Raw genomic sequence first — 19,058 nt, 5'->3', positions numbered from 1 at the left:
CTTGTTTGAAACCTCCCAACTTCAATTCTAGGAGACGAAACTATCTTAATTGTCCATCCAGATTTAAGAGCACACACATCTAATACCAAAGAATCAGAACTAACTTAACCAGCAGCCAAAGAGCACACATACCAAATACAACTGCTATTGCAAAGCACAGTATGACAGAAGCAAAGAACGAAAAAGAAAGTACTAAGTATCCTTCTACCAAAAGAGGGGGAGAAATAAGTGTGGCCAGATATTGCTTATAAACAAACCCTGAACCCACAAAGAGCAAAGCACTACTGGGAAACTGAATTTCTTTCCACCATCTCTTCCTCCTAAGCCTTAAACTAAGCAGCCTCTTTCCCTTGTGCCTCATTGACGCACCTTCCCTAACCTTTCCTTTCCCCCCCCCCCGTCTCCGATTATAATCATTATTACGACGCTTCGCTATGGCAAAGATCCGACTTCTGATCATTAACGTGTAGAATTGGGGGAAGGGGGGGTGTTTCGGCAATGTCGAGATTCGTCAGGATAGCAACACGAATCCAGCCGTGCAATTCTAAGCACACGTTAAGGGGGGAGAAAGAGAGGGGGGGGAAACAATAATAAACGAAAAGCCTAAACACGCCTCAGTAGGAAGTTACGTCCCATTGAACTCAGTGGGACTTCACTTCCAAGTAAACACGGTTAATCGGAAAGCTGCCAAGACCTTCCCAAATTCTCTTCAGCCCCCGCCCCATTTTTCTGTCCACCCCCCCTTTTTTTGCACCCATTTATAATTCACCTCAAAGCTCTTTTATTAGTCACTTCACGGACATCCTGTCACCTCCCATTCCCGCAAAGCCTGCCTGGAGCAGCCCGTCTCGGCCACCACTCGCTCGCTCGCTCTCCTCGCGCGGCGGCTCCCCTTCAATTGCGACTTCCCAAGACCTTGCTCGTTCGCGCGGTGCCCTCCCCTCCCCTCCGCCGCCCAAAGCCCAGACAACTCCCCAGCTCGCAGCCCGCCCAGCTGCCTGCTCCCGTTGCCTTCCCACCCCCCCTCCCGCCAGGGCCCCATTACCTGGTGCGGGCGGCCGGGCACCCGGCGGGGCTCGAGGGTGCCCGTGTCCAGCGGGGCTGCCCCTGCCTTGGCTGCGGGCGCCTAACTCGGGCAGGCTCGGCCCATGGAGATGCGGTGGGGCAGGCGGCGGAGGCTGGAAGTGCGCGGCGGCGGCGGCGGCTGTAGCTGTGGTGCCGCCGTTCATGGCGAGGAGGCTGAAGAATCCGGAGCGAGAACGGGAGCGAGTCCGGGGGGGCTCCGGCGGCGGCGAAGGGCCCCCAGCGGGACGTAGCGGCGGCGAGGGCGGCAAGAAGGCGAGCAAAGAGGGTGGCGAAGGGGCGCCGGAAGGAGCCGCCGCTCTGCCGCCACCACTACCGCCCGTCCGCCCCGCCGCTTCCCCGCCGGCCTGGCCGTGACGCTGGGGCTCCTGGCGCTCGTCGGCGCCGACGGCCCCTGGGTGGTGGTGGTGGGGCTTGGCGGGGTCCCGGTCCCGGAGGCGGGCGGAGGCAGAGAAGGGGCGGGAGTCGGGCTGCTGCACCGTGCGGGGTGGCGAATTGGCGGCCACCGGCATTCGGCCTCGCTGAGGGGCCGGGGGGTGGTCTGCGCCCAGCCCAGCCCCGCTCGAGATAAGGGGGTGATGGAACAGCCCTTCCTCCCCAGGAGTTGGGGCGGGCAGCCTGCGAAATAGGGGAAGTGCGGCGCGGGTGGTTGAAGAAGAGAGGGGAGGAAACTTCCTTAAGAGGAGGAGGAGCAGCAGCAGCAGCAGCCGAGCAAAGTACACCGGGGGTGGGTGAAAGGAAGGGTGGAAAGGAAGCGATGACCGCTTACCCGCACGGGCAGTTGCCTCCGATTTGCCTCTTCCTGCCTGGCCCGCGGGTGGGGGTACCGGGGCGGGGGCGGGAAGGCTTAATTCGGTGCAATAGCAAAAACAAAAGGCGGTCTTGCTCAGGAAACGCAGCAGCTGCTCGCGCACCGCCTCCCTGCCGGAGCAGCAGCAGCACGCCGTGTTAAGAGCGGGGGAAGGGAAAGCGAAGGGCATCCACGCAGTGAATGTCTGAACGGCACCTTTCTCCGCCGCTGAAAAAGCCACTCTCCGGTTTAGATTCAGACCCAGGGCAAAGTAAGGAAGGAAGAAAGAGGAGTCTAGGTTAGAGGCGCGCGTAGCGTGCGCCCGGTCTCCAGTAATAACATCCGAGTCGGTCTTTGTGCGGGTAAGCGTGTATCCTTCTGTGCGCGTGTGTGAGAGCCGCCGCCGTCCCCTCCTTTCTCCACGGCAGGGCCGGGGGGTCAAGCGCGCCCCGGCCTCTCCCGAGCGATACAACTTTTTTTTCCTCCTCTCTCTGCTACTTACAGCTTCCTCTTGACAACCTCGAAATTTATTTATTTATTTATTAAAAAAAAAAAAAACTACGCTGGCTGCTGCTTCCTTTCTCCCAGCCGCACCGCTGGCTCCGGCTGAGCTACGCAATCGGCTTGAGAAGCGCAGCATAAATTACACGAGGCAGTGGGGGGAGCACAAACCCGCCTGGTCTTTAAATCTCCCTGGGAGCCCAATCCAGAGAAGCGAAAAGAGGGAGGGTGAAATGCGAGCCCCCGCAGAACAGGCACTCGTGCAGAGAGACAGTGGCCGACTCGTCCGCGTTCCTGGCTTTCGTTTCTTTCGTTTCTACGCGAAGCAAACGCGGCATTGGCCGGATTGGTTTTATTTAATCGCCAGCCTGGACAAATAAATACAGTGTATTGGTAAAGCTGGCGCCGCGCCGATTCTTTCCTACTTCGTAAAGCTCTTGGAGGGGCTGTTTACTGGACGCGGGGCGGACGCGGATGATTCTCAGTGCTGTAACTCTCCCAGCGGCCGCTAAAGGCGCACCTTCAACCTCACCTGTCCTGACGTGAATCGGGTGTTCTCCCGTAATTAGCGCCCTTTTATTCATCCCGACGGTATTTATCGGGATACCTGTAAGAGCGGATGTTTCATCACTCTTCCCCTTTGATTATGTCAAGGGAACTGAGGTGGTGCTGGCTTCGATTCATGAGAATTTGGAAAACTCCCGAGGTTTTGTTAAAAGTACTCTGAAGCGGTTGTCCTTCCCACCCTCACCCAACCTCGAGTTTGGAGTAAAGAAGAAAGATTGCCAGGATCCGAAGACAAAATTCTTCTTTCCTTGTTCACCTGTAAAAGTAATCTAATCGGAATTGTAGACTTTTAAGGGAGCATTTTTCTTCGCCTTATAAAAGACTTAAGGCTCCCGTCGCGTATACTAGTTTCGTGAGTCACCCTCCACTTCGTCACGTGTGTACATCCCTCATAAAGGAAGGGGTTAACATTCAGATGAAGGATGGACGCACGTGTTTTATATGCATCCGGGAATCTGCTCACTGCTAAGCTAAAACATTTGTAAATTTGTAAAGTTGCTAGGGAGAGTGGAGGCTTTTTCCTGAGGAGTTCTGACGACGGGATACGAAGAGTTTCCACAAAGACAGGAAACCTCGTCTGGCTACAGCGACCGCGGGGTGAAACGTGCAAAGATCAATAGCACTGGGAAGCTTTGCCTTACAGGCAGACCTGAGCAGCCAAACCCGGAATCATCCTCACTCCTCCCCCGCATTTCCCCGTCTTTGTTCCCGGAAATTCTGGGACGCGGGGGGGGGGGGGATAAAAAAACCAATGGAAAAAGTCTCTCTTTCAAATCCTGATCAGTGATCCCTTATTCTGCGATGCAGCAGGGAAGTCCACTTTAGGCATCTCTTTTGAGGAATTCCGCAATTTAGCAAACTACAAAACTTTTTTCTCCCCTCCTGATTGAAGAAAAAAAAAAACAGGCTTATTGTTTTTAAAATAATGCATTCTCCCTTCTCGACTTTGCCGCCTTTGGCTGGAACCCTTCTTCCCTTCCTTTACCCTCCCGGGCTGCGAGCTTCGTGGAAGGCGGGGGGGGGGGGGAGGAGCGATCGATTGGATAACCAGGCGATTGCACGAGGCTGATCGCGGGGCTCCGGGGCTGGGTCGTTCCATCCAGCGGGCGCTTAGGTTGTGGAGGTGGGGGGCGGAAGAGGGAGAGCGGGACGGAAGAGCCGCCGGACAAAGCTGAGGCCTGACGGAGGGAGGTGCTGTAAGAGCCGGAGAAAGAGAGGGAGGAATCAATTATGTTCCAACCCACGCCGCGGCGCTTTGTTGACAGCGGGCTTTGTGGCCGCAGCTTGCCTCTGCTGCCGGGGTGATCTTGCCTAAACTTAGGCGGACAATACCAGCAGCAGCAGCGCTACCAGAATATAAATTCTTTTGCTTTTCAACAGCTTTCAGACCCTTAGACACACGACGTTATGGGCACTGGGCATTCAGCTTAGATTGGGCCACAGGATATGAATAACGCCGAGCCTTTTCGGACAGTTCGAGGGGGAAAAAAAAAGTTTAAGTGATCCCGGTGAGACTTTGTGTTCTGGAAGAAAAAGGCTCGGGCACGAGCTGTCAGGGTCGGTACAAGCCTTTAAAAGAAAGAAAAAAAAAAGGCGAGGAACATCTGGCCAAGCACGCTGCAGACTCGCAGGAAGCTGTCGCCGTGAACAAACGCTGAAGGGGCGTGGGGGGGGGGGGGCAGGGCTGCATCCTGACGATTTTCTCCCGTCTTGCGAAGTGTTAATAATACATACACGAACACGAGTTAATTGTGTGCCGGCTCTCTGAAAGCTTGGCCCGGTAGAGCCTGCTGTGTGACACAGGCTCAGAAATGCATTAACGGGAATTAAGACTTTCTTGGTAAGTAGGACTGCAGTCTAAACTAAAGGGTGTTGGCAAATGTTAGTGAGGATTGGAGGTGCGCAAAAAAAAAAAGTGGGGTTAGGCTGTATATCAACACAATTGAAAGTAACTGCATGTCTCAGGTTCAAAGCCATCTTCCACCACACAGACAATTCAGATTTATCCATAATGCCCCCAAACCAGCCCTTGACTGTCGCAGAGTACATGGTACATAGGTGAGATGGAGATTTGTCTGCACATCAGGGTTGTTTTCTGAATAGAGTTACACTCCTAACCATGTTTACCCATGAGAGACTTCAATTATTATTTTTTTTAAAAAATCTTAGGCTGTGTTCATATGACCCATGTAATTGTGATTAATCATTGGTTACTCAAAATCTATTTTATGGTTTCAGTTGGCTTACTGACCCAAGGGTTAACCACACTATGAATTCACACCACACAAATGTGGTTGGCTAATTTATGGTCTGGTGCATTGCTACAAATTCAGCCATCATTTCAGGGGTGAAATCCAGCAGGTTCTGACAGGTTCTGGAGAACTGGTTAACGGAATTTTTGAGTAGTTTGGAGAACCAGTAGCGGAAATTTTGAGTAGTTTGGAGAACCGGCAAATGCCACCTCTGACTGGCCACAGAGTGGGATGGGAATGGAGATTTTGCAGTATCTTTCCCCTGCCACACCCACCAAGCCATGCCCACCAAGCCACACCATGCCCATCAAGCCATGCCCACAGAACTGGTAGTAAAAAATATGGATTTTATCAGTGCATCATTTGGCTAACTTTACAGGATATTAAGAATGCAAAATGATCTAAAATCACAGTTTTGTAAACAACTATATATTGAAGAGTATTGCTTACTGTATTGGAACAGGAGCTTTGGAACCAAAATGCAGAACTTAAAAAAAAACCTGACTGGGAATTATATCAAAAGGCGGCAAAATTGATCTGGATCAAGGAGTGGATCAAATTACAAGATAGGAGAACCCTGATTTTGGAAGGACATGACCTTCTAGAAGGATGGCACTCCTACCTTTGGGATATAAAAAACAAGAAAAAATCCTATTTCCACAAACATAAAATTAGGGAGACTCTTATTCGCACGTGGGTCGAAATTAGGCAGAGAATCTATACCAAGGTACCCAACTGGCTTTCCATTATGGAAGCATTGGCGGCACCAAACAGGAGAGATGAGTATAAATGGAGTACATACAAGGACATCCTCGATGAAGAAGGAAAACTTAAATTGCTGGACCTATTGAGGGACCAGGGCCTAAACTTGGATTGGTGGAACTATTTTCAGATTAACTCAAGATTCCAAAAAGATAGAGATAAATTTGGTATAGCAGCAAAATACGGATACTTTGACAAAATTATTTGGGGAACAGATAAGAAAATGTTATCAAAAATCTACAACTTTTTATTAGATGAAGATAAGGCAGAGTCCATAGCAAAAAATCAACTGAACATCTGGGAAAAAAATCTAGGACATAGACTAAATTTTAACGATTGGGAGATAGCTTGGAACAGAAACTACAAAATAACCAAATCGACAACGTTTAGGGAAAACCATTACAAATTGTTACACAGGTGGCATCTAGCCCCAGCGAGGCTAGCCAAGATGTTTCCAAATTTCTCTCCCACATGTTGGAAATGTGGAAAAACGGTCGGCACTTTTTATCACCTATGGTGGACTTGCCCTGAGACTAAAAAGTACTGGTCCAAAATCAGACATTGGCTCTGTGAAATAACGGGACAAGAGGTAGTCCTAGCCCCAGAGCTTTTTCTCCTAGGCATAACCGAAGAAGGCTTTAACAACAATAAAACCCAACTGATAATCCAGATTATAACTGCGGCTAGATTAGCCTTCGCAAAATGCTGGAAAAACAAACTTATGCCCTCAGAAGAAACTCTAATAAACAAGATCCTAGAGTGCGCAGAAATGGCGAAACTGACAAGTGAGTTAAAAAATGAGGACAATTTAAAATATTATGACGTATGGAGTATTTGGTACCACTGGTTGAACAATAAGATGAAAACATGATTCTAGAATCTTGACCTGGCACATGAATTATAGGTATATTGTATAAAATAATGTTTAGTTAAGGATGAAGCTTTTTTTAACTTTTGTTTCACTATATTGTATAAACACTGCACCTCCGAAAGGAGAGATAGATTGTATATTTTCTTTTTTGTTTTGGAAAACTCAATAAAGTATTTATAAAAAAAAAAAAAACTGTTTCCAGAGAAATGGAAGTTAGTATTTAGTTGGTTAGTATTCACACATTGTTACCCTGTCAGAAGGCAAGGAATACTTAACCCTGGTGTTATTTATTTATTTATTTAGAGTGTCTCTTGAGGCCAGACGTGCAGAATATGAGCCTGAAGATTAATTTTCAGTTGATAATCCCAGATGTTTAATTAGTGCAGCAGTGGCCTGTTCCACTGTCAAAATTAATCAGAAAAGGTGTCTTAAACAGCAAACTGGTAATTTTGTTTAGAAGCATAAAACTGAAATGTTTGGTTAGTCTAAGAAACCTTTTGGAATTAACCAGTTCTAATGCAAAAATACTTATTGCTGGAAGAAGTTACATTAATATTTGCTTATTTGTTTGTAATAGTGGACATTTAGTAAAACGGTATTAATTTACTAACTTGTGGGCAGGGTTTAGGAGCTATAATCAAATAGCAATCTCTCTTTTCTCACATCTCTCTTGTCTCTGCTTTGCTCTGTCTCTGGTTTTTAATAAATTAAAATTATGTTTATTAGCTTAACAGCTCATTAAAGTATCTTTTTGACAGTGAAGTAAGTCCAACATAATTTGTGGCATTGTCTACATCACCAAAGCAAATTTTCATATTTTCTTGTCATAATTTTAATGTGATTCATCTCAAGGCAAGCTACACTGCTCATCCCTAGAAAAGGATGACTAGGAAGAATGCCTTTTCAATGGCAGCCTATGGAACACACTGAGCCCTGGACCTCAACAGGCCTCTCTAGGTTTCTAGCTGCCCATAAAGCTTTGAAGGTCTAGCTTTGACTTGTACAAGGTTTTTGTTGAATTTAAAGGTTTTTTTTTAACATGCTTAGTTTCTATAGTCTATGCACCAAAGACAAATTCCTTGTATGTCCAATCACACTTGGCCAATAAAGAATTCTATTCTATTCTATTCTATTCTATTCTATTCTATTCTATTCTATTCTATTCTATTCTATTCTATTCTATTCTATTCTATTCTTATTATAGTTTCTATGTTATAAGATGGGTGGCTATATATAGTACATGTTTTAAATAAATAAATTATACCCCTGGGCCCTGGCTTTGTATTTATGTAAAACTGGTAAGGACATTGCTTTGGCTTCCTAATGACTGACACTCCATATCCTGGGAAGGCAATTGTTGATGTATAATTTATGTCCATGAGGACATAGAGGATCAGTAGCTTCGTTAATGCTGAGGAATTCATTTTGCCATAAACCGGGGCTGTCAGTTACAATTGGATATATGGCGTTTGGCTATGAGTCATGGTGGTGTAGTGGTTAGAATGCAGTATTGCAGGCTAACTGCCCACTGCCAGCAGTTCAATCCTGACTCCGCATTCCATCCTTCTGTGGTCGGTAAAATGAGGACCCAGATTGTTGGGGGCAATATGCTGACTCAGTAAACCACTTAGAGAGTGCTGTAACTATTATGAAGCAGTGCATAAGTCTAACTGCTATTGCTATAAGGTCATGGTAAACATGCACTACTTTTACACATTACACTAAGCCATACAGTTGTTAAATTAGGCCCAATCACAAATCAAACTATTATAAACTATGATTTGCAAAATGGAAGGGCTGAGTTTCCATAACACCCTAAGCTAAAACTAAGTGAAGTGTACTACCGGTATGTCTGGATGTGACAAGCACAAGCATTCAACCTCTTTTACCCCTGCCTCTCATTTTGCCAAGATAGTAGGAATGTGAGAGTAAGAGGCCCCTTGTGGGGAGGGATCAGAACAAGCCAAGGAGTTGCTAACCAGAACTCTCCCCCACTTGTCATTTTGTCCTTCCAGAATCCACCACAGAAATTTTTCCTCTTCATATCCAGAGCCATTTCTAACCGCGGAACCTGAGTTACAAAGGAAAATAACTTTCAAGTGGGGATTTGTAACCAATAATTGCTTGAGAAAGAACTAAACATTTCCTTGCTTATTCACCAGTTCTCTACTGAAATATTTATTATAGGAGAAAGGTGAGCTTGAACATTGTTTTCTGTAGCCCATCCAGTTTGATCCTCTCAGTAGGAAGAAGTGGATATGTAAGGCGAAAAAGGGGCTTTTATCAAGGCCTTCTGTCATGATATTTAAGCCTGAAACTCTTCATTGATAAAGTACAAGAAATAGGAGGGAGAGGGGGGACTACTATATCCTACACCACTTGGGAAATCACTTGTCCCTACAATTCTGAAAATAATAGTGATTGCTTAGATACAAAAAGATACAAAACATTTTGTTTTGGACGTGTTATTTATTTCCACAAAACTCTTTTGTGTTACTCCTTTTATTTTATTTTTTTATGTTTTAAAAAGTATTTTTTACTGTAATAGCAATTCTTTGTGACCCAACCTGAGAGCATGCTGAAAGGCATGATATAAATTATTTTATTCGTTATTAGCATCATCCTCATCATCTTTCAATAATCTTAATTAGTAAAATACCCTGTAGCCCTACTGCATTATCATCTCAAGTCTCGTTCTCCCCTCCCCTTACTTTTTTTCAGAATCGATATCAAAGCACTATGGTACATATTACCCTCACTAAATGAATAGCATAGAAATCTACAAAAGGAAATACAACTGCTTCTGTGCAAAGAACCATTCATTTCATTGACGAAATTTTCTTGTGAATATTTTCTTTGCTCAGAATTATAGCTTAATGTCACAGAAATCATTTTCAGAGGAAGTATATCAAGACTTGCAATGATTAATTAAATGTAGTTGAGAATGCATATCAGTATTTGTTGGCCATGGTTATCTGCTTAACTTCTACACCAGTGATTCTCAACCTTAGCAACTTTAAGATGTCTGGACTTCAATTCCCAGAACTCCCCTGCCAGCATGCTGGCTGGGGAATTCTGGGAGTTGAAATCCAGATATCTTAAGGTTGCTAAGGGGGAAAAACACTGTTCTACACAGTGCGTGGTATAATCTCAGCTGGACTTTGAGTTTACAAGCCTCAATACAACAGGACAGACTTAATATTTGTTGAAAAGGTGATTGCATGGCCTCTTAAAAGTGATTTTCTCCAATAGGTTCACCCGGTCCAGATTTTAAAATGACATAATTGAAATCTACAGCTAATGAGCCTGCTTAGCTCAAATTAATCTGTACACATTGATTTTACCATTTCTCTGCCTATTTTCTTTATTTTCTCAGACCTAAGAATATTGTTTCATACTACCACCCTTTCTTAGGTTCTTGTATATTTTCATGATCATTTTCATTTCTTTTTCCAGATTCCATCTTTTATAAAAATTCCTTTGAACCAGGGGTGAAATGTAAAATTTGTTACTACCGGTTCTGTGGGCATGGCTTGGTGGTGGTGGTGGGGTAATGTGACTGGGTGGGCGTGGCCAACTTTTTTTTTTTTTTTTAATTTTTCCAAGCATTTTTTCTAATGCTTTGAAAAGCCTCTCTGCCTATCTGGAACTCAGCTGGGATCGTCAGAGAGGCTTTTTAAAAAATGCCTCTCTGCCGATCAGGGAACTCAGCTGGGATCATCAAAGACTTTTCAAAGCATTTTTTTTACCACCTCTTTGGCCAAGAGGTTGCAGAAAAAAATGCTTTGAAAAGCTTCTGACGATCCCAGTTGAGCCGCGCGATCATCAGAGGCTTTTTTTTTAACTTTTAAAAGCATTTTTTCATCCGAAGAAGTTGTAGAAAAAATGCTTTTAAAAGTTAAAAAAAAAAAAGCCTCTGATGATCTTGTGTCTCAGCTGGGCATGGGGGGGGGGGGCGCAGGGATTTTTGCTACCGGTTCTCGAACCTCCCGCCACCATCGCTACCGGATCAGGCGATCCAGTCTGAACCAGGAGCATTTCACCCCTGCTTTGAACCATTCTACCAGAATGAAGCAACTAACTGTGTATACTTGGTTCCCAGATAGTTTCACAGTTTAATCTGTACATGATATCTTTAAGTCTAAAAATGTAGCATGGTGAATAATGGGGTTCAATTTTCTATTTTTTCAAATCCTGAAGTTTGTTCTCAGGCCCCAGAAATGGACCTCAATCAGTTTCTATGGATTTACATATGCATTCAAAATCAAATTCATTTAGAACAAACGGTTCAACCCTAAAGGAATACCAGATAACCAAAAGATAAATATATAAATATAAATGTATTGATAATGGATAGTCCAGAAATATAACAGGCATTAGATTAGGAGTATTCAATCAGTTAATTAATTTTAATTGACTACCATTCTTTAAACAGGTAATCATTAAAGTGGATATATTTTCAAGAAGATTTCTCTGCTATTTAAGTAAGTGAGCAATAACTTACACCTTATTATATAAAAGGCTCCATACTCAGTCTTGTAAAGAAATACAATTTTTAATCTCTTATTCTTCATTATAATGTATCAAAACCAAAAGAACAACAACAATAAAAAAAAAATCAGATGAACTTCCAAATATCTACAATTAAAATCTGTTCTCGGTAGTTAAAATTATTCTCCTGCATATAAATCTACCAAGCTTTAATTAAAGAATGTATCTCATACAATAACTGAGGCCAACCATCACTGATTCCACTCAAGAACTCCATTTTTGGATGCGTTCATCCCATGCTCTGAGACAAAGAAGCAAGTTTCAGGGCTTCACAGAAGGCCAGCAAGATTGGAGCCATCTGAATTTCAGGTGGTATGTTCTTCAATGGGACAGGAAAAGCACATCTCCAGTGTTCCATCAGGTGACACTTTTGTAGAAGGGACCTGAAGCATTCCCAGCCTGCTGAGTCATGTGGCATAAACAGATGATTGGAGATAGGTAATCACAAAAATAACCCAGCCTAGTACCATAAAATATTTATAACAGAGTACATACAGGTACATCAATTGTACCTATAGGGAGCCAGTGCAAGTTGTGAAGCAGTGGTATTTCACAAATACACCAAGTTGCACACATAATTACTCGTACCCCTGCATTCTGGACCAGTTGCAGCTTCCAGGTGTTTTCAAGAGCAGCCCTATGTAGAGTGCATTGCTGTAGTCCAGACAAGAGGTGATCAAGGCAAGTGACCATAATCAAGGCGTTCCAATCGGGTGAAATGCTCCCGGTTCAGACCGGATCACCCGATCCGGTAGCGATGGCGGCGGGTGCTTCGGAGAACCGGTAGCAAAAATCCCTGCTCCCCCCCCCATGCCCAGCTGAGTTGCGCAATCATCAGAGGCTGTTTTTTTTAACTTTTAAAAGCATTTTTTCTACAACCTCTTCGGATGAAAAATGCTTTTAAAAGTAAAAAAAAGCCTCTGATGATCACGCGGCTCAGCTGGGATCATCAGAGGCTTTTAAAAGCATTTTTTTCTGCAACCCCTTCGGTCGAAGAGGTTGTAGGAAAAAAAATGCCTTTAAAAGCCTCTGGCGATTCCAGCTGACTTGCCTGATCGTCAGAAGCTTCTAAAAGCATTTTTTTCTGCAACCTCTTAAGGTTGTAGAAAAAATGCTTTTAAAAGTAAAAAAAAAAAAAGTTGGCCACGCCCACCCAGTCACATTACCCCCACCAAGCCAAGCCCACAGAACCAGTAGTAATAAATTTTAGATTTCACCCTTGGTTCCAATACAGAAAGGGTACAACTGGCACATTAGATGGATCTTGGCTATAGATGCTACTTGCTTTGTCTGCAGGAACTGAAAGTCCAAGAGGACCCCAAAATATGGATAGGTTTTGTATGGGAGAGTGCATCCCCCTCTAGATCTAAAGATAGACAGTTTTCCACATTGATGTCCCAGAACCCATAGCCACTTGGTCTTGTTCGGATTAAATAAACGCCTGTTTTTATCCATCAAGGCTCCCCATAGCTTTCAGACTGTTTACTCTTTCAGGGTATTCAAGTTAAAAAAATTAAATATCTCAAAGGTTGTAGGAGTCAATAAAAGAGAATATTTGTAGCTAAAAGATGAAATGAGTGGTATTTGGTGCTCTCAGAACTTGGTTGTTTTCTTGAATATTACCTAGTTTGGGTAATGAAATGTCTACAAGAAAACAGTCAAACTCAGAGAGCACCATGGTCACAACAATATGTTTTTATTATTTTCGCTACAACTGTCTTGAAAACCTGCCAATTTTCCTTAAGTAAGTATCAGCTTAGAAAATTTATTTGTTTGTTTGTTTTTGTTTTTTATTTAGTTATATTTTTATGCTTGTCTTATGTTTGATGTATTTTTGTCACTTTTTAATCAGTCCTGTTATTCTCCTGCCCTCTTCCCCCTTATGTTTGTATTTTAAATGTTTGTTTATGAAATATAATGAAGATATGTGTAAACAAATATTTTTTTCAAAGGTATAAGTCTGTACTCTATATGATAAAGGAACAATATACAAGGTGTACCAAAAGTCAGGCCCATTAGACAAATTATATTAACCTGCATATTTGAACAGGTTGCCATTTCCTTTTGAACATTTTCTTACTCTTTGACATGTGACCTTTGAATATTCCTAAGTATAGTAGAATCTTCTGTGGGGGAAAAAAGAATTAGTAAAATATTGTGATTGGCCTATAAACCCTGTCTTGATTCACCCTTGTTTATCTAAAAGTGTGACTAATTTGATAAGTTTCATTGTTTATGATGAAAGAGAGAGAGAATTATTGATGATGAGAGGCTACGAATGTGGGACAGAACATTTTTGGTAATGTCAACGGTGGGTAATGGAAAAACACAGATATGGAGAAAAAGAAAAGCAAAGAATGAAATGACTACGAAACTAAAAAGTCAATTGATCATGAAAAATAAAAATACTTGAGAAATGTAATTAATCATCAGCAGGATGTGCAGTAAATGGCTGTAACAAAAAAGAATGTGAAATGCTTGGAGGCAGTGAAAAGAATTAGGTTAAAAAATGCCATGACAAGGAAGTATAAAAAAGAATATTTGGTACAGAGATGATGTGAAAGAAAATGTGGATGGAGAAATTATTTACTTATTTAGAAATGTTATATGACTGCCTAGTATGAGCAAATTACTCTGGACAGCAACAAGAATGCAAAAACTGAACAAAACAGATAAGACGATTGAAAGCAATCATAATAGAATACAGGAACCAAAGCATCTCGCAGCTCCCCCAAATCCCATTAACATCTTGGTCCTAACACCTGAGGGAAAAGCAGGATTTTTTTTACAACACAGCTTTCTGTGAAGAGCTAGATTGGAGCTTTCAGATCTCAGGGGAAAAGATCTATAAGGAAGGGGCTGCAAAGAGAGGATATGTCTCCTCATTCCCACAGAATGGTGGACTTAGAAGGGACTTGTGGAAAACCCACCCTGTTGGACCTGACAGAAGCTACTGGAGAAAGGAGGTCCCTCGAATAACATCCTATGCCGGTGATGCCAAGATACGTGTGTCACAGGCGACACTCCATGTCATTTTTGGTGATACATACCAGACCTAGTCGCGTAAGAGGACCGTGTTGTTGCATGACTTCTGGAGCTTTCAAAAAGCACACAAGAACAGAGCATGTTTTCCCACTCTTTTCAGAAGCTGAAAGGTCACGCGAGCATTTTTCAAAGTTTCTAGGCCTCAGGCAAACTGGAGCTGTCTTGGATGGCATTTTGAAAGATATTTACAATTAGGTAAGTATTTATGTCTATGGAGATTCTCAGTCATCCAGGTCATGGTTATCCCAAAAGCATTCCCCTACCTCCCACCCCCGGCAAAAGACAAATGGATTTTGTTTTTTCCTTGAAGATGTTTCGCTTCTTCAGTTCTGACCAAATAGTGGAGGATGGAAGGATTTACTTTTATTTTTCACTCCGTAAGATGCACAAGACCATAAGACGCACCTAGGTTTAAGAGGAGGAAAACAAGAACAAAAGTATCAGGCGGAGCCTGAGAGGATCACAGATAGGAGCCTATTGACTCCTGCACTGCAGAAAAGAAACGAAGTGGAGTTCAGCACTGTAAAAGGATCCTGCTGCCACGGCCCGGCTGCTATTCACCAGCACCGTTCCCACCCACTTTTCAGGGGAGGGGGGAGGGGGGAGTGTATCTTATGGAGCGAAAAATACAATATATTATTTGCAGTCATCTGCTTGTTAGCATTCTTTTAATGTCCCACTTTTGGGACAAATATGTAAATATGTATGTGTTTATTTATTAAAGAACACATTTAAATAATTTAATTTGTTACTCTTTGTTATGAATTCTCTTTTGTCCACGGGGTGGAGTGGTGACATGCCAGCAGAGTCAAGATAGGCATTTTCTGAATTTTTGGCACGCTAAGACCAAAAGGTTTGCCATCACTGTCCCTATGCCAGAAATTTACTATAAATCAGTGCAGTGGTGTCACATGAGCAAACTTAAGCATACCCAACATTGTATACGTTTGTTGCCTTCTGAACCAATTGAAGCTTCTGTGTGCTTTTCAAGGGCAACCCCGTGAAGCCTCCAGAAGAATGTATGGAATTAAAACAAAAGTAATAAAATTATTTGGAATAAAACTGAAATAATTATCAAGATTTGTATGAGAGTAACCATGGTACCTTGAAGAGTGAAATTGAAATGAATGGTTTTATTGTTAATTTTATTGAAAAAGTAGATGAAAAGGAAGTCACAAATGCTTTGAGGATGTTGGGAAATGGTAATGCCCAGTTATGGATGTTGTATCTGGAGAAATGTTAAATTATCAATGGAGTTTGCTTATGAAGTGCTTATGCAATCTTATGTTGTGTATGTTAAGATGATTTCTGTGGCAAACAATTGGAAAAATCCCATTATTCTCCTATAAAAAGGAAAGATAGAAACAACGATGCAGGAATACCCAGAAGTTACTTTCTTAAGTACACTTAAGAAGATTTCTGTTTCAAAGTGTCATGGCCCGCTTGGATTCAGAAGAGTCTAAGCTGATGCTACTTGAGGTGTGCTGGACAAATGTGTGGAAGAGTAGAAGGGTGCCATTTTGAGGTCCAAAATGAAAACCAGCTTCAGAAGGAGACTAGCAATCAGGAATAGGTGGATAATGGACCTGGGGAACATGTAGGGTAGCTGATGGCATCAGATGATTCATTGGATCCCAGATTCCCCAGTCCTAGAACAGGTGTGCAGATTGCCAACCAGTGCAAAGGCATTAAACATGTCTCCTCACCCATCAGAGATACTCTACTCCAGTCCTCGATTGTCTGGAGCTAGAGCAGGTACTATTTAAGAACTACTTTTGCTAGCAATCCTCTGTTGGAAACAAACCACTCCACTTAGCAGAACTCTGTGCACTTGTCAATGGAACCCATTGCTTGTGGAAACACTGCCCTTTGACCCCAAACTGATTGATGACATGTGCTTGGGACTTTTAGACTTCTGTACTATGACCTGGCCATTATTCTGCTCTTCGCCTTAGATCAGAGATAGAGAACAATGGCCCTTTTCTGACTTGTGGACTTCAACTCTCAGAATTCCTGAGCCAGTATGGTTGGCTCAGGAATTCTGGGAGCTGAAGTTCACAAGTCATAAAGAGGCCATCGTTTCCCGCCACTGCCTTCGATGCTGGCTGTTTGGAATTCTTTGCTAGCAAGGCGTTTCGGAAATGGGGCTTGGTTCCTACATGCCTGCATTTGTACCCATGCCATGCCTGCCTTGTTTTACACAAATCTGAAGTCTTGTAACTAAATTCTTTGGGATAGGATAGGAAGAGTGCCAGGGAATGACAATGAGCAGAATTTGAAAAAAAGCATATATCTGGTATGAAAATCAGATTTTTGCATTCATTGGAAATGTGCGAACGTAAGAAAGGTTATGTTAATTTTAAGAGAACGAATAATAAAGTGAATAGACTCGCAATATAGAATATTTTGGGCCTTGTTTGTAGAATGGTATGTAATTTGAAGCACCAAGTACAAGTATTTGATGCCATTCTATTATAAGGCATTTTAGATTAAAATTAGTATTTAAACGAATTGGAAGGCAATGCTGGACTAGGGTGTAATGAACTTTCAATACCTACTGCCAGATGAAAGGCACCTTGTTGCATTTTACATCAATAAGAGCCTGTAGTACAGTGGACTAAAGCACTGTTATTAACAACTGCTCCTTGCAATTACTGCAAGTTCAAATCTCACCAGGCTCAAGGTTGACTCAGCCTTCCATCCTTTCAAAGGTAGGTGAAATGAGGACCCAGATTGTGGGGGCAATAAGCTGACTTTGTCTAAATATACAAAAGTATGAAGGCTATTGCTTAACGGATTGTAAGCCGCCTTGAGTCTCCGGAGAAGGGTGGCATATAAATTAAAGCAAAAAAAAAAAATGGGGTTGAAATTTGGTTGCTGAATTTGATGAAAATGTTACATCAAGGAAGTAATACTATCAAGAATAAATGGAATGTTTAGAAAATAATTCAACAAATTAGGAATATGGTAAAGATGCAGGTTGGTGGTGAACATGAACATACATGTACTCTTGTATGCATACAATATAAAAGTTGTGGCCCGAGGCCCTAACATGCTGCTTTTCTATTATGAGCCCTGAAATATGGAAGAGGCTTTCCTGGACAACCTGATGCAGTTGGCTGAGAATCTGAATTATTTCCAATAAGGATTTGAAGATGAACATATCAGACTTGTTCTTGACAGGGAAAATGAAGTGAATAGCTGAAAATTATAGATACCATAAATGGCTGTGAGAGTTCTTTGCTGTCCAAGGACTGGACACAACATAGCGTAGTAACTCTGTGCATAATACTTTGTTGTTGCAGTACGCATCTTCCTCAAACAAGAAGTTATTGCTCTGTTCACCTCCACTTCCACCCTTCTAGGTCTTTGCAAAATGATGTTGCCATGTAAAGATGTCTTCCAAACTCAGTTTATTATACTTAGCCTTAATACTCACTTTACACAAAAGTCTCAACATCTATAAAGGAGCATGCAATCATTTGCCTTTTTCCAAAAGTCTTGCACTAGTTGGGAGAAGGTGCTGTTTCACTGTGGTTGCTCCTCTTCTAGATGCTGTCAAGTTCCCAGCCAGTTTCCAAGCTCTCTTCTTAAACATTGCCTTGGAACGCTAGCTGAGCTTTACACCATGCTCCAGGCAGGACACCCACTAGGATATGCTGCTTACTGTAGCTGATTGATAATGGCAGTTGATTGATAGTTGACTGATAGTGGTATGGCCTTCCTGTAATAGCTGTTAATCTTCCGACAGTTGCCTCCTGCTTCCTCGCCTATATTCAGTTTGCAATCTCCATTTCTCCTACATGCTCACATTCACTCTGTTTTAGCATTTGCTTTTGTAAACTAAGGGTCTTAGTGGGGTGACACTGCTTCTGGATGTCTGGCACATCCTTGAAAATGCCAGGGTGTGGCTTAGTTAGCTGGACAGCTGGAAAGCTGGCTTGAATGTCTATGGGTGTGAGGGGATGGCTGAATGCCTGAGAGAAGCAGGGGCAAAACCGGTCTGCATGCCTGCAGCTACTTTTGAAATGAGCAGACGACAACCCCAAGTTCACTCCCTCATAATGGCAGAAAGAAACAAAAACCCCAGCAATTAACGAAGTTAATTAGGGGTTGAGAACGCAGGTAGAAAGGTAACGGGAGTTTATTGCAAAGTACATGTGTTTCAAAAGAAGTAAAGGTACCTAAGTCTGCCCATTTTTCAATACAGAAATTAGAGCTGAGTATGCTAAGAGAAATTTAAAAGTAATTCAGCAGGAATAGGAGTCTTAAGAAGTATGTGTCATTAAATAAGGTGAGAGTGGGTGCTAAATAAATACCGGTATATTTGGATTACAAAACGAATGACCAGTATAAAAAAGGTACTTTGATATAGTTTGGCTATTTAGAAAGAATGAATGAATGAGAATCAACTTGTAAAATGGATATATGAAGGAAGAGTGAATGGATTGAGAGGTAGGGGAAGATGAAAAAAGTTTTGATTGGATTTAGTGGATAGGGTCCTCAAAAATAAATAGGTGAGATGTTTAAATGATTAAATAATAGAGTATGAATAGGATACAGACTTCAAAGAAGCAATGATTGTTTGTAAGAACATGGAATTATGAAGCAGTCGAGTGGAAATCTTGGTGTAAAC

General features: G+C 42.6%; 1 protein-coding gene across 4 annotated transcripts in view; it reads right to left on the bottom strand.

Annotated features, from left to right (window-relative positions):
* RNF38 (ring finger protein 38) overlaps positions 1-1,595 on the bottom strand; it is a 107,800-nt gene extending 106,205 nt beyond the window's left edge. For 3 of the 4 annotated variants that reach the window (XM_070938509.1, XM_070938510.1, XM_070938511.1), the window contains exon 1: positions 1,046-1,595. In XM_070938509.1, coding sequence (XP_070794610.1) covers positions 1,046-1,595 — 550 coding nt within the window. The remainder of the gene's footprint in view (positions 1-1,045) is intronic. The other variant, XR_011600074.1, reaches the window with a different exon arrangement.
* Positions 1,596-19,058: the final 17,463 nt, after the last annotated feature.

The sequence above is a fragment of the Pituophis catenifer genome, unplaced genomic scaffold (assembly GCF_029215685.1).
Source record: "Pituophis catenifer annectens isolate HBS135680 unplaced genomic scaffold, rPitCat1.0.hap2 SCAF_2, whole genome shotgun sequence".
Lineage (NCBI taxonomy): Eukaryota > Metazoa > Chordata > Lepidosauria > Squamata > Colubridae > Pituophis > Pituophis catenifer.
The sequence above is the reverse complement of the archived record's forward strand: the minus strand, read 5'-3'. Positions and strand labels throughout refer to the sequence as shown.